Genomic DNA, 13,045 nt, shown 5'->3' with positions numbered 1-13,045 from the left:
ACTCACTGATAAGAGAAAGGTCAGAGGCAGAAGAATGTTGAGAATGTGTTTCTTGATATAACGTGGGTGAGACCTAGCCTGGGGTTTCACTGCTTAGCCTGGCAGTGTTACTGCCTGCTGTTGTGAAAATTACGAGCTTTCTTAAAAATGAGATCAAGATGCAAATGGTTCATCTGGCACTTGCCTCAACACAGGCAGGTCCAGAAGATGGAAGTGATTCATCTCTGAGGGCATTGCAAGGATTGGGATGGCTCTGAGCACTGTTTCACAGCCTTTGCCCAAGATGGAGCATCTTCTGCTAACAAAGTGGCTCACTCAAGTTTTTTTCTTTTTTTCCTATGTATGTTTTATGTTGCCATAGGGTGTTTTCTGGCCGAGGTCAGACATCAAGCATAGTTTGGGGTTGAACAGTACTGGAGAATTCTGACAGTTCTCAAGTTAGGCTTTCAAGACCAGTGGCGTACACTGGCTCCCAAGGATGCAGGGCTTGCCTTCCCAGGGAGTACCCTTTTTTTTTTTTTGTAAGGGGTATGAAACCACAAGAGAGGAAATAATTCCCTATTTCCTTTTTTTGGCAGTCATACTCTATTCTTTTCATCAACCAGTCAGTTAGTCCTGGTAGTATTCAGGGCCTGAACATGGCAGCTTCTGTGTCACCCTTCATCCACTTAACCTAAATTTCTTGTAGCTGCTGGCACAATGAGGGTACTGGTGGAGCTGGAATGCAGGTGGGAAGGATGCCTTATCTGACCAGATCTACCAGTGGAAGCTGTTGTATTCAGCACACAGCCAGTAGTATCTGTTTGTCTTTAGACAGAGACTGGTTTTGGAGCTGTTTAGCCAAATAGGTATTACTGTAATGAATTTAGGGGTAAGTTAACAAAAGTGTAATGGCCCAGGGCACAGAGGAGCTCAGACCAAAGAATCCATGGTCCTTCTGTCTTTAACAATCTCAGACTCCCCTTGCACCCTGCTGGAGGACAGGTTCACTACTATTCAGCAAGTTCTTCAAGCTGATCCTGAAACCTTGCTGCATTCAGCACCAATCTACTGCAGCATTCTACTTGCCACCTTTAGATATGCATGGCTAATGCTGTGGTGCATGAGGCATTCACAGGGAAAGTGCTTTGGATTGATTCCATAACCTACTTGGTTTGTTCTCTTCTCCTCTGACCTGGAGACTCCCCCATGTTAGGGTGGTTGTTGGGCTGAGTTTGTGTTCCCTGCAGCTCAAGCTGATGTTGCTGTGAACCTTGTCACCACTTAAGCTGTTTACTGAACTTACATAGCTCCCTACAGTGTCTTCTTAACTTTTCTCGTGAGGACTTGTTTGGATTTCCTGGGTTTGAACAAAGCATAATCCAGTCAAAAAAACTAAGCATTTTTCCTCTGAGAGTGTGCTTTAGATGGGCACTTGACTTGGATCCATCCTGCTGTTCCTTTGTGTGGTTTGGCACTGGTCTATGGTAGCACTTTTTTGAGCATATTCCAGTTTTTCCCTTGAGTGGCCAAAGCAGTCTCAGTGATTCCCTGCTAGTCCTTCTGCTGAGCTGCCCCCAGAGTGGCCAGGAAGAGATCCAGGCTTGGTGCCGAGAGCCTTTGGCAGCCACTGGCAAAGGCAGAGAGGAGCTGCTTAGCACAGAGCCAGCCTAAACCTCACACGTGTGCCTGGCTGAGTGCTCGTGTGCCAGGGCTGCAGCCAGAGGTGCCTGCTCTCCATGGGGGGGCTGATCCCAAAAGGTGATCCCAAAAGCTGATCCAAAGCTGATCCCTTGCTCTCCATAGGGATGCTGATCCCAGCACACACCCACTGGCACCAGGGCCCTTGTGTTAACACCTGGTTCCTTGCCCATTCACGCTCAGCAAGAAGTCCTGGGGTTGAACAGTGGCTTCTGCAGTCATGCCATAATAAATGAGATGAGGAAAATTATAATTTTGCACTTTGCAGAGCCCCTTTAGAAGTGTGGAAAATGTTTGGAGTTTTTTTATATACTTACGTTGCAAAATTTTCCTCCTGCTGTAACAGCTCCTGGCCTCTTGCTACTCAAATCACAAGTGCAGGAGAAATTCTGCAAAGATCCAGTTGTATGGGAGGAACTCATCAAGGTGTCATGAAAATGGAGAAAAGGTTTTCCCAGTTTCCTTTATTTTGTTCCCTGTGAAATTTTCAAATGTGCTTCTTCAAAGCATGGTTCTAAATAAAAGCCAGATGCTTTGGAGAGCAATAAGCCACCCACAGAGCTCTTGAGTGTCTTATCTTCCATGCCAGGCCACCCTATGTGGGGTTGCTCTCTTACTGCACTGCTAAATCGGCCATTGCATTCCTTCAGGTTGAATATTACCATTTGATGTGAGGGTATTCCGTGTTTTATTGTCCTGGTGTTTTTCTGGTTAGTGTCACGTGCTTCCACTAGAAAAAACAGATGTCCTGGGTAGGCACTTGTTGTGTGTGTCAGGCTGTGTGCATGCTGCAGCTCTGTGGCCTTGCTGAATACACTTCTCCCCCTTTTACAGCACTGGGAGTTGTGGCACTGACCTCTGAGAGCTGTGCCAGCAGCTTGGTTTTGTGAGTTTCTCAGTTGCTTTTGAAAGAAAAAGGCACGTGTCTGGAGGGGTTGTTTATTCAAACCTAAAAGGAAACGTCTTGTTCTGTTGTGGAGTATTTTGGTGCATTCTGGATGAATGAGAATAGCTTTCAAAACTAGGAAATTACTTTTATAAAAGTACCAAACACGGTGTTTCAACTTCACTTTCTTTCTGTATTACCTACCCCTCAAACTGGCATTGATGCAGATTCACAAAAGATATTGCTTTTGCTGCATCTCAGCTTTTTACTGAAAAAAACCTTTGACAGAGTCCCTCGCACCCTATACACTTAGGATTTTATTAATTAAGTCTTTCCCAAATTTACCTTCCACAGAGTGGGGAAATGGGTTGCTGTTTGACAGTACTTGCCTGTACAACAAGAATCTTGAAAGTGTTTTTTTTTTTTTTTTCTCTTTTCCTAAAGATTCGTCTTCCAACTATATCAGGCAACTTGAAACAAAAGTGAAACTGCTGGAGGATGACAACAAGCTTCTTTCCCAGGTAGGTTTTATGGTAGATAATAGATAGCAATAGTGTGTCTCAGTTCTTCTATTTCTATATGGTTGTATTTGACTGCCCAATTTAATGCACATTGGCTTTTGCTAAACATCCTGCACAGGAAGAACACAATTCATATTAACCCCACACAGGTAGAATTTGGTCTTCTTTTGTTAAAATAAAAAACAATAGGGGAAAAAATGTGAATCGTCTGTTAGTGTCCGTGGGTGTTTCAGAGATGCATTAATGCCTCCCTGCAGAGTTCCTTGACCCACATCTGCTCCTGGGGATGCTCTGAGAGTCCAGCTCTGCCTGTGTCCTTGCTGTAGGATTTTGTCTTGCTTGCCCATTTACATTGACTTTTATCTTGTTGAAAGAGGAGACTGTTGTCAAAGGACAGCCTTGGGAATAGTTGTGTGTGGTGCAGGCTCGCAGCTTTTATTTCAGATCTTACTTAAATCTGAACAGGCTCTCTAAAGGGGCACTTTTTGCTTGCATCTCCCTTTCAAAGTCTACTCCACGTGCCACTGTGCTTTTGATCACTCTGCCGCTTACCTGTCTTTATACAGCAATGTGGAGCAGTGAGAGGAAAACAGCCATTCTGTCTGGTATGTCCTCTGGATCCCCTGTAAAACACAGCAGTTGGTGTAAACAGGGGCAGCTCTGCTGCATTCAATAAGGCACTATCTATTTAAACCATAGGAAAAGTTACGCTTTTTTCCCTGTTTTTTTGTATCTTTCGCTGTTTTTATGTTCTACCTTGATGGCATTTTGAAAGTTTTTTTCCCATACTTCTCTTTTTACTTCAAGCACCATGTTTCAAAGTCATTTTGTTCCATATCCTTCCCAATTATAAGGACTGGAAATAAAAAAGGCCTTGTAATATTTTTAAAGGCCTTTTTGCCAGTTTATGTTGTGCTGTTCTTTGCATTTCACCAAATCAGAGAATGGACTGTTCCAGGATCACACTTCTAGAACATTCTCATTTAAAACAAACAAACAAAAGTAATAAAGAACCCAATGCTTACTGAAATGTCAATAAAGTAATCTTGTCTAATGTTTTTTTTTTCTAAAACACACATTTTGACCTGATTCTCAGCTTTTTTAAAGATTACTCCTTTCTCCCAGCATATTCATTTACCCATGTAGTCATGGCATTACTAGCCATGAAAAAGACTTATAAACCACCAAAGAGTTAAACCCCAAAAGGGTGCTCAACTCAACAACTTTGGAGTTGCTTCATCTATTAATTGATTGGTAATTTGATTTTAACTCCCTCTGTCTTTCTCCCAGACTGAGCTGGTGTCTGGTCGTGGTCGAAACCCTGGACTGTTTAATTGGAGCTATTGATAGGCAGATGGTCTGCCTGTGGACGGTTGGGATGTGCACGGATTCAGGGACGGGCTCAATGTGCCCTTGGCCTAGCTTTGTCCTGCCACAGCCAAGCACATTACTCTGTCAGATCTGCCTTAGGAAGTCAAGAAAAAGTTGGTAATTAATGGTGAAAATGAATAGGGTCTGCATAGCTGCATGGGCTTATTGCATTGGGACGATGATTAACCCAGTTAATTTTGGGTAGTGCAGGGCTGCTTCAGGCTCATGAATCAGCTCTTCACCTAGTGCTGCCCTGGGTGTGAAGGCTGTGCCTTTTCCTCCACTGTCCTCAGGTGTCATCACCTTTTGGGCTGTGCTATTATTATTATTATGTGCTATTAATATTTAAATCCAGGAGTGAGGGAAATTACCTTAAAACAGCTCTGTGTTCTGGAGAAGGCCAGCCACCTTCCCAGTGGCAGCAGGCACTGATGCCAGCCTGGCAGTGCTGTGCTGTGCAGTGTGATGTCTCAATGGCCCTCCAAAAAGACCAGGATCCAACTTCTTTTAGATCACATTCGGGAAATCACTTTATTTTTTGTAAGCAGGGAGTCAGCTTTCCTTAGGGCAACAGGACTGTTGAAGCTACCTGGATTGGCTGAATTCCCTGGGAGTTGAGCTGCTTCACCTCCAGTCCGTCGTGCTACACACCCAGATCTGGATTTTCTTCTCTTTTAATGAGAACGATTAGGAAAATCTGTATAGATACAAACTCACATGCATATGTACATATAGCTGCAAGCACTTTCCCAAAAAGTATAATTCACTTTCTGTGTTTTTACTTGCTTTGTCTGATTGGAAAGTATTTAGCTGTTACCATGCGGATCTTGGGATAAGAATCTAGTCAGAAAGGATCCTGGCAAACTTTCTCCTGTTTTGAAAGTTGCCAGGTGATTCTGGCTGTTTGAGCTCTGCAGTGCCAAACTGGCTTGTCAACACCAAAGTCACATTTTAACTCGGCTTGGCTTTCTCCCTAGGAGTATTGACTTTGCAATAATATTTGCAGCCTTGTGTCAAGAAGTTCTATCACCAGCGTGCTGAGGGGCGATGAAACCTGACATCCAAAGTAACAAACAGTGCCTGTGCATTAAGGGATTAACAAATCAGGGGTGGTTATGGAAGTCTTCCTGGCTTCCTTCCAACTGCTAAACATAGGGCTGAAATAGTGCTTCATCCAGAGAAACCTGAGAAGGCCAGTGCTGTAAAGGATATTTGCAATCTTTATGGCTGGATTTATATTCCACTGGCCAGTGACACAATACCCTTTTGCTGGCTGCTGCATCCTGAGTGAGATTTGTTGCTTTATCTTCCTCAGCATCTCTGGAGTGAAGGTGTGCTGAGAGGTGGTGTTTTTGTAGCCCCTTCTGGAATCAAGTTGTTGCAGGGGATCCCAAGCTTGCACTTTTTCTCCTGCTTCCCAACAGATCCTTTCTCTATAAGCACTTTGGAAGAAAGCCTCAGTGGGACAGGCAAAAGCTCCCCAGCCTGTGCCTGGCAGCTGCTCTGCACTGTACATGTCACCTGCAGTACAGGTGTGCTGGGATTTGCACTTCTGTTTGTATAGTGAGTTATTTGAACAGGTTAATGGAGAGAGCTTTTCTTACTCTTGGAGATCAATAAATACCATCTCAACAAGCCACACTGCAGTGGGAGGAAAGGAGATGGAGATAAGGGTGTTACTATTGTAGCCATATATGTGAGATTTTTTGTTGTTTTGACTTCTTTTGCTTTCTAGGGAAGGACATGATGTGTATTTCCAGTTGGAAGATGATATGCTTCTGACATTACTAACCCATCAATACTCATCACTCTCTCCATTTTCCTTTCTCTGAGGAGAAACTACTCCAGTTTTTACTTTTTTTGATGCAGTTTTTGCTCTGATGTTTTGCTGGCGTGGCCATGTCAGCTAGAAGGTCATTCAGCTGATGGCACTGCTGTGCTGGCAAATCTCTGGCAGCAATTCTGGCAACCCACAACTTTTGTTGCCCTGGTTTGTATTGTCTGGGGAGAACTTGTAGCAAATACCTTTACCAGAAAAGACCACTCAGTCCTGCTCTCCAGGGCTGGTAGGTGTCTGTGGTGTAGCCACAGTGGCAAAGACCCCACAAAGCCTGGTGGAGATGGTGTGTGAACATTTCTCACAGGTGTAGCTGGTTTCTGGAAGTTTTAGTTGTGGTGTAAAGAAGATGAATGAAAGCTCTGAGAGATGAGAGCTTCACAGGCATCCCTTCTGTAGTCTCACATTCTCCAGGGAAGAACTGCACTGAGCCCTGCTGTGTGCATGCATTTGGTCTGTGCAATATCACGTGGGTGAAGCCTTGATCTTCCTCTGTGCCAATGTGGGAAATGCCCAGAAGAGCTGTTGTTAACCTTTCTTTGGTGGTGTCTGGTTGACTAGGTGAGAGTACTTTCCATATTGCTAAGATATAATCCCTGAGGTGGGAGACCATATTTGCTTTCCATTCCTCTGAGCTAGAAGTGTCCAAGCACCAAATAGACTCCTTAAGCCATTTCTTTCTGCTCTTTGAACAAAAAGGAATTTTTAATTCCACACTTTGCCCTTTAGGTTAGAGAGACCTGTATTTACAACATTTAGGAGCTCCAAAGGTCAGTTCTGGGTAGTTTCATTATCAGTGCATACATTTTAGAAGTAATAAGGGTAAGAAGCTCCTGGCCATTCTTTTACATTGTTTTGCTTTTTCAGCTCATTCTGTACAAATGCAAGGATTGAGCACTTTTAGCTAAAATTGAAGTTTATAGGCTGTGTGGACTCATCATTTTTCTTTCTCCTTGTGACTAAGTACTGTGCACCATGGGTGGCTGTCAGGACTCCTTTTGGTTTATAGTCTCTGCTGAGCTGTGTCTACCTTTTCCCTGGAGAGCAGGAATGCCAGAGGCATTTTTCTGTTCAGAGATGCTCAGGGCACATTACACACCTTTGTTTCAAAAAGCCCAGCTTTTAACACAGCAGATGCATTGGGCAGGTGAGGCTCTAAGTAACTGAACATTTGACAATGAAGTCCTGGTGTTGCTTTCACAGAAAATTTCAAGTCCCTTGGTGCAGAGCAGAAACAAAAAAAATTCTTCTCTAGGGAGTGACAGCCTTTGAGATTTATGAGGAACACAAGAGTATTTAATTAAAATTGCCAAATAGACTTCAGTAGCACCGGCACTTGACAGCAGTTCAGCCTGCTAGCTGCCTGGGATTTGGAGTATCCTTGGAAGATCTTTAGAGCATCCCTAGAAGTTCTTGGAAGCTGTTCTTTGTCTTACTTTTAAGAAACTGTATGCTTTTCCTGAATTAAAAGAAAGCTTCAGCTGTAGAGTTAATAAAATGATAGTAGGCAATGCCTGTGATACCACTATTAAAACAGAGCTGAGGTGTTTGAGCAAGGAACTTCCATGGCCACAACATCTGCAGGCTTAGGCAAATTCTTAGGCAAATGGGATCTTGGCACAACCATGCATTCAGCAGGCAGTTTCCAGCATGTTGTTCTGAAAACAAGGGGGGAAATCTGGACCCCAGGGCCAAAAAGAGCCTGACGATCCTTAGTACTGCAAAGAACAAAGATGTAAATGCCATTCGGTGGAGAGCCTCATCTCTTCCCAAGGAGGAGGAAGAGAAATTGCCCACAATGTGTTGGCTGGCTTCAGGAGAGTCAGAGTGCAATTTCCTCTTGTTGTTTTCTTATCAGCCACTTCTGTGCCAAGTCTGCCATTAACAGTTCCTGCTTGCAGAGTTGCCTCTCGCTCGCAGAGTCGCTGTAAGGTCTTTAGCATTTGGGTCTCTCTGTGCATTGGCTCGGGTGGTTTGTCCGGGGCCATGGCTTGTGCCAGGAGCACTGCACACACTCACCACTACAGGAGCAAAATTACAAACCTGTCTGATTTCCCCAAAGCCTACCTATTGTTCGTATGTGAGGAGGATAAGTATAATTGCTTTAATTTAAGGTCTCACAAGGGAAATTGGATTTTTTGTTTTTGTAATACAGAGCTACTCAGACATGAAAGCTTTCCAGGCAGTTGGTCTCCATTTAAATTCAGAATACTGAAGGGGATGTGCCCTCAGTTACTCTGTTACCGTTTTTAGATAGTGTTTCAATGTTTAGCTGCATATTAATTTTAAGTAATCAAAAAGGAGATTAGTATTTGGGGTCACATCCAAATATTCCTTTCAAGTCAACTGTGAGAATTCCTACAGGACTGCATGCATTTTGGAGTACAGTTCTTGAAGAAACACATTTTCATGAGACCTTCTCTCTTGAGACCAAAACTTTGATATAGTTTTGAGAATTCACTGCATTACTTACCTGTGTAAATGCAAAATATGATAACAGAATCCCTCAAATGTGGCTTCCTTAGCTGTGGAAGCAGAGTCTTAAAAAAACCCCCGTAGCATACAAAACCGATCAATGTCCAAGTGTGTTCTATGTCACCCCCTTCTTTTATGAATTATAATGACAAGACTGATCTGACCAGATTGCTATCCAGTAAGTTGGCTTGAGATGTCAGTAACAATAGTTGAGTAATTATTATTTAATTATTATTATTAAATATTACAATTGAGTAAAATGTTTTTCCTCCCCAAATATGAAATGTATGGTTTTGTAGGAGCAGTTCAAAATACCTTCAAGCCCTCTAAGACAGTGGAGTTCCTTCTGTTTACTTTGGGCATCAGGGGTTTGAGCTGCTACCTACCAAAATAAATATTCTCTCGCACGAATAAATATTCATGCACTTCTAAAATGCACAATCAGTGACAGAAATGAGCTTTTGCAACTTATAAGGGAATCTGGATGGTGTACTTTGTGTTCTGGGGGTTGTCACCTGTGGTATCCAGGGATTTTATGAGAATGTAAATAGAGTTCCCTAAAAACCTAGGAAAAATAATTCAAAAGATCTGAACTCAGAAGTTGACTAACAGATAGACAGAGACATACTGAGTTAATTGAGCCTTACAAATGTGAGACCATCATAAAATTTCTTGCAACTTAAAATTTTGGAAGGACTGGAACTGAATTTCAGTGTCTGAGTGTGTGTGAGATGCACACATGCAAAGCTCTGTCATGCCCCATTTGTTTCTGTTGTGGGTAAGCAAGAACATTGGGTTTAATGAGGCTCAGTTTAACCTCCAGCTGTGAAATACAGGATTAGTCATATCCTGTGCTTAACCAGCTTTGTAATAATTTCTCTAGATTCCACTTTTTTTCTCTGTATGAGGACAGGGCCAGGGAAAAAGCTCTTAATTGCAGTTAGATCAGGCTATGAAGAAGCAGCTTTTTGTGTCTTAGAAACATGTGGAGAGGTTCAAAGTACAGAGTCTCAGTGATGCGTCCATCTGAGAAGAAAAATGTCTTGAGGGGAAACTATGCAATAACTGCAGAGGCTTAAAAACAGATTTGTCAATGAGTAAAATGCCAAATTCAAGCCCAGATCAAGAAAAATTCAGAGTCTGACATCTGAAAACAACTTGGGCAACAATGGGAAAGATGTTAATCATTCATTGCTTTGAGAGAAAAAAAAAAAAACCTCTTTACTCAAAACTGTTAAGTTTATGACAAGACTTCTGTTTTGTTTTTCATGAAGCCAGAAATGCAAATAATAAATCTTCACAAGAGACTTTTAAAGAATATTCAGATTATCTTAAAAAAAAAAAAAAAAAAAGAGACTGGCAGTAATTGATTCTCCCTGTCTTCTTGAGTCCTGATTCTGCAGAGAGCTTGCAACATCCCAGTGGTCCTCCAGAGGAGAGGGACTTGGGTGCCCAGCAGAGCCCTCAGTCAGCTGGTGCCCAGCCTGAGCTAAATCCTGCAAGGGACCTTTGCTGATTTATCAGGAGAGGTTTCAGGTCTTTATTTTTGTCATTCCCCACAACTCTGTTTTATGGGATGTGGGGAGTGCCTTGAGGGCAGCCCAGCGGTGTTGCTGTGGCTGCAGTTTTGGGAAGAGGTGCAGTGCTTCCCTTTAGCCTCCTTCCCTGGAGTGCAGTTGACAGGATAAAATGAAAGGTGACTCCAGGGGATGGTCCAGACCTGTGCTTGATATCCATATCAGCATCTACTGCCCTGGAGGAACGGGGGCAGCATTCTGTAGTTTCTCCACTTGCACCCCTAGTAAAGACACTGATTTTGCTTCTAATGAGCCGTGATTGGCTCTATTAGTCTGTGGCTGAATCTGGTGGCATGCAAGCCACAGACCAGACTTGGGCTGCACCAAATGCCAATGGCTATAGCCCCATTTGGCTTGTTGACTATTGAGCTGCATTTCTGTTTGGGTTATAGGCTGTGATACTTGGATCTCTCAGCCATGCCAGCTCATATTTCCTCTTGAGCAAAGCCTGCCAGTTGTGTGATTATAATTATATACTGCAATTTGGTTTGAACTGATTATCTGAGTCTCCTGTGAGTTATGGGCTTGATCTTTCTCTGCAGATCTAAAACAAGAGGACAAAAATACAGACATTCTTAAATATTAACAGTATACTAAAGTTCCCTACCTCAGTTGCTACAGAGAATGGAGAGGTTTGAAACCTGCACTGCTTTTATACCTTGTACCCCACTGAGATGCTTACAAAGGTCTTTTTCCAAGAGTGATTTTACATGGTAAAATCCACTAAGCCTCTTACTGACTGTCTCCTGCCTTTCCCAAAGTTGTTAGCTCCCCCAACAAGAGAGAGTTCCTGCTGTCAGCAATGCAAGCAGGTGAAATCTGGTTGCCCCTCCAGCTTCTATGATGTGAGGGGGAAGTCAGAGCCTAGGCAGAAGTGGGGATCCTCATCCCTGTGTTACATTTGTGAATGGCTAAGATCCAGCCATGGCACAATGCCCAAATGCATTTCCAATTCTACATGAACTACTAAAAATGGATTTACTGATGGAACTGGCTGAGGCTGTGCTTGTGACCTCCTGGCTGAATACTGAAGAGGGAATCAGGAGAATAGGTGTCTTGACAGACCTTTATCCTCTAAAGCCTTTGTCACCAGTTCAAGTGATCCCTAGATGTGCTGCATGTACAACAGGGATATGAACCAGTGTAAAGGAATTTAATCTCTCCTGTTACAGAAAGCTCATATTATTGCATGACATGGAAGATGTTAAATAATCTCATCCTTTAATTTTTTTTTCCTTATTTGCAGAGTTCTTTCAAAATCAAATACGTTGATTTTTTATTGCACTCTCATGTGTGTGATTCCAAACTTGCCTGATAAATGCTGCTGAAGCTAATGGGACTTTTCACATATTCTTAAAGTCAGATATGTGCTTTGCTGAGCTTATTTTTGCTTGAATATGTCTTGTAGTGATAACTGCAATTACTGAACCTTAATTCAATTATTTGCTAGCTTCACACAGTGAAATTGCCCATCCCTCAGATTCCTGGTGCATGAGACACTAACACATGGATTAATGAGATAAGGGGGAAATGTTTGTGCAAGGTCGTGTGGTAGGGGATGTTCTCTGGGGCACAAGGCTGCCTGGCAGGGCCAAGGCAGGTGCTTTGCACCTCCTGCACGTTATCTGAGATGTGTTCCTGCTCTGATTTAGCTCAGCAAAATAACACTGCTGTGATAGCTGGCTGCCTTGGGCCGGGTTGTTGTTACAGAGCTGTGTGCTCTGGTAGTGCCACTGACCTCTGCAGCTGTAGTGAAATGCCTGGAGCTGTGAGGAAGACTAAGGTGATCAAGCTATATCAACTCTGTGGGGGGATCACCATGCTCTGGGTCTGGATAGTAAGATATTAATGTTTGTGTAGATGGGTTCTGCAAGGCTTCAGTCAGGAATATAGGGAAAGGGGATGAAGTTCAAATAATGAAACTGTCTTACCAAATGCTACATATAAGACCATTTGGTCACCTGTGGTAAAGTACAGGGTTTTTTCAAGATAATGAAGTAACTTTATTTCTGTTAAGTTTCCACATATATAATGTTCTTCTGTTCCCTTCTAGCTGGCTGGCTGCAACAGCTTGCCACGAACTTTCTGTAAGGTAGAGAGAGCTAATGCATCCACGAGCAGCTTTTTGGAACCTGGGGGGCTGCCTTTTAGTACTGCTGCTAGTTGTTTAGGGCTTTGATTGCTTATTTTTTCACTTGCAAATGTTGGTGATTTCCATTTTTTAATTATTTGAATGTATTAAATATGCCATTAATTTACTTTTGTCCTGTACTGCAAAAGACATTGGTTAGTAGTATCTGTGCTTTGGCAAAGTTCAAACCAATGCTATTTGCCTACATGAAGAGAAGTGTGCACTTTCAGCTAAATTACTACAGGAAATAACAGAAAAAGGTTTTGAGCTAAACCTTCCATTTAATTACTCAGTTGCAAACAATGGGTTGTTGAGTGTCAAAATTGAGGCAATTTCAATTACTGGAACAATTATGGTTTAGAGTATTGTTGCTGGTAGGTTAAGGATTTATATTACAGTGACAGACAAGTAATCCAGGTAATGGGCAGTGCAAGAGTCCATAAAGTTGAAGGAAGCCTGACATAATACACTGAAATAAAACTTTTATGTATTTTTTCTTTTCTCTTAACAAATGTATATAATCAAAAGCCAAGGTCTCAACAGAGTTTTCCATCTAACATCCAAGAT

The 13,045-nt window shown here is 42.5% G+C and overlaps 1 protein-coding gene across 1 annotated transcript in view; it reads left to right on the top strand.

Annotated features, from left to right (window-relative positions):
* The window catches only part of CCDC85C (coiled-coil domain containing 85C), a 109,819-nt gene that overhangs the window by 64,133 nt on the left and 32,641 nt on the right, over positions 1-13,045 (top strand). Inside the window, exon 2 of the mRNA XM_066321860.1 lies at positions 3,011-3,087. Coding sequence (XP_066177957.1) covers positions 3,011-3,087 — 77 coding nt within the window. The remainder of the gene's footprint in view (positions 1-3,010; positions 3,088-13,045) is intronic.

The sequence above is a fragment of the Sylvia atricapilla genome, chromosome 6, assembly GCF_009819655.1.
Source record: "Sylvia atricapilla isolate bSylAtr1 chromosome 6, bSylAtr1.pri, whole genome shotgun sequence".
Taxonomy (NCBI): domain Eukaryota; kingdom Metazoa; phylum Chordata; class Aves; order Passeriformes; family Sylviidae; genus Sylvia; species Sylvia atricapilla.
The sequence above is the reverse complement of the archived record's forward strand: the minus strand, read 5'-3'. Positions and strand labels throughout refer to the sequence as shown.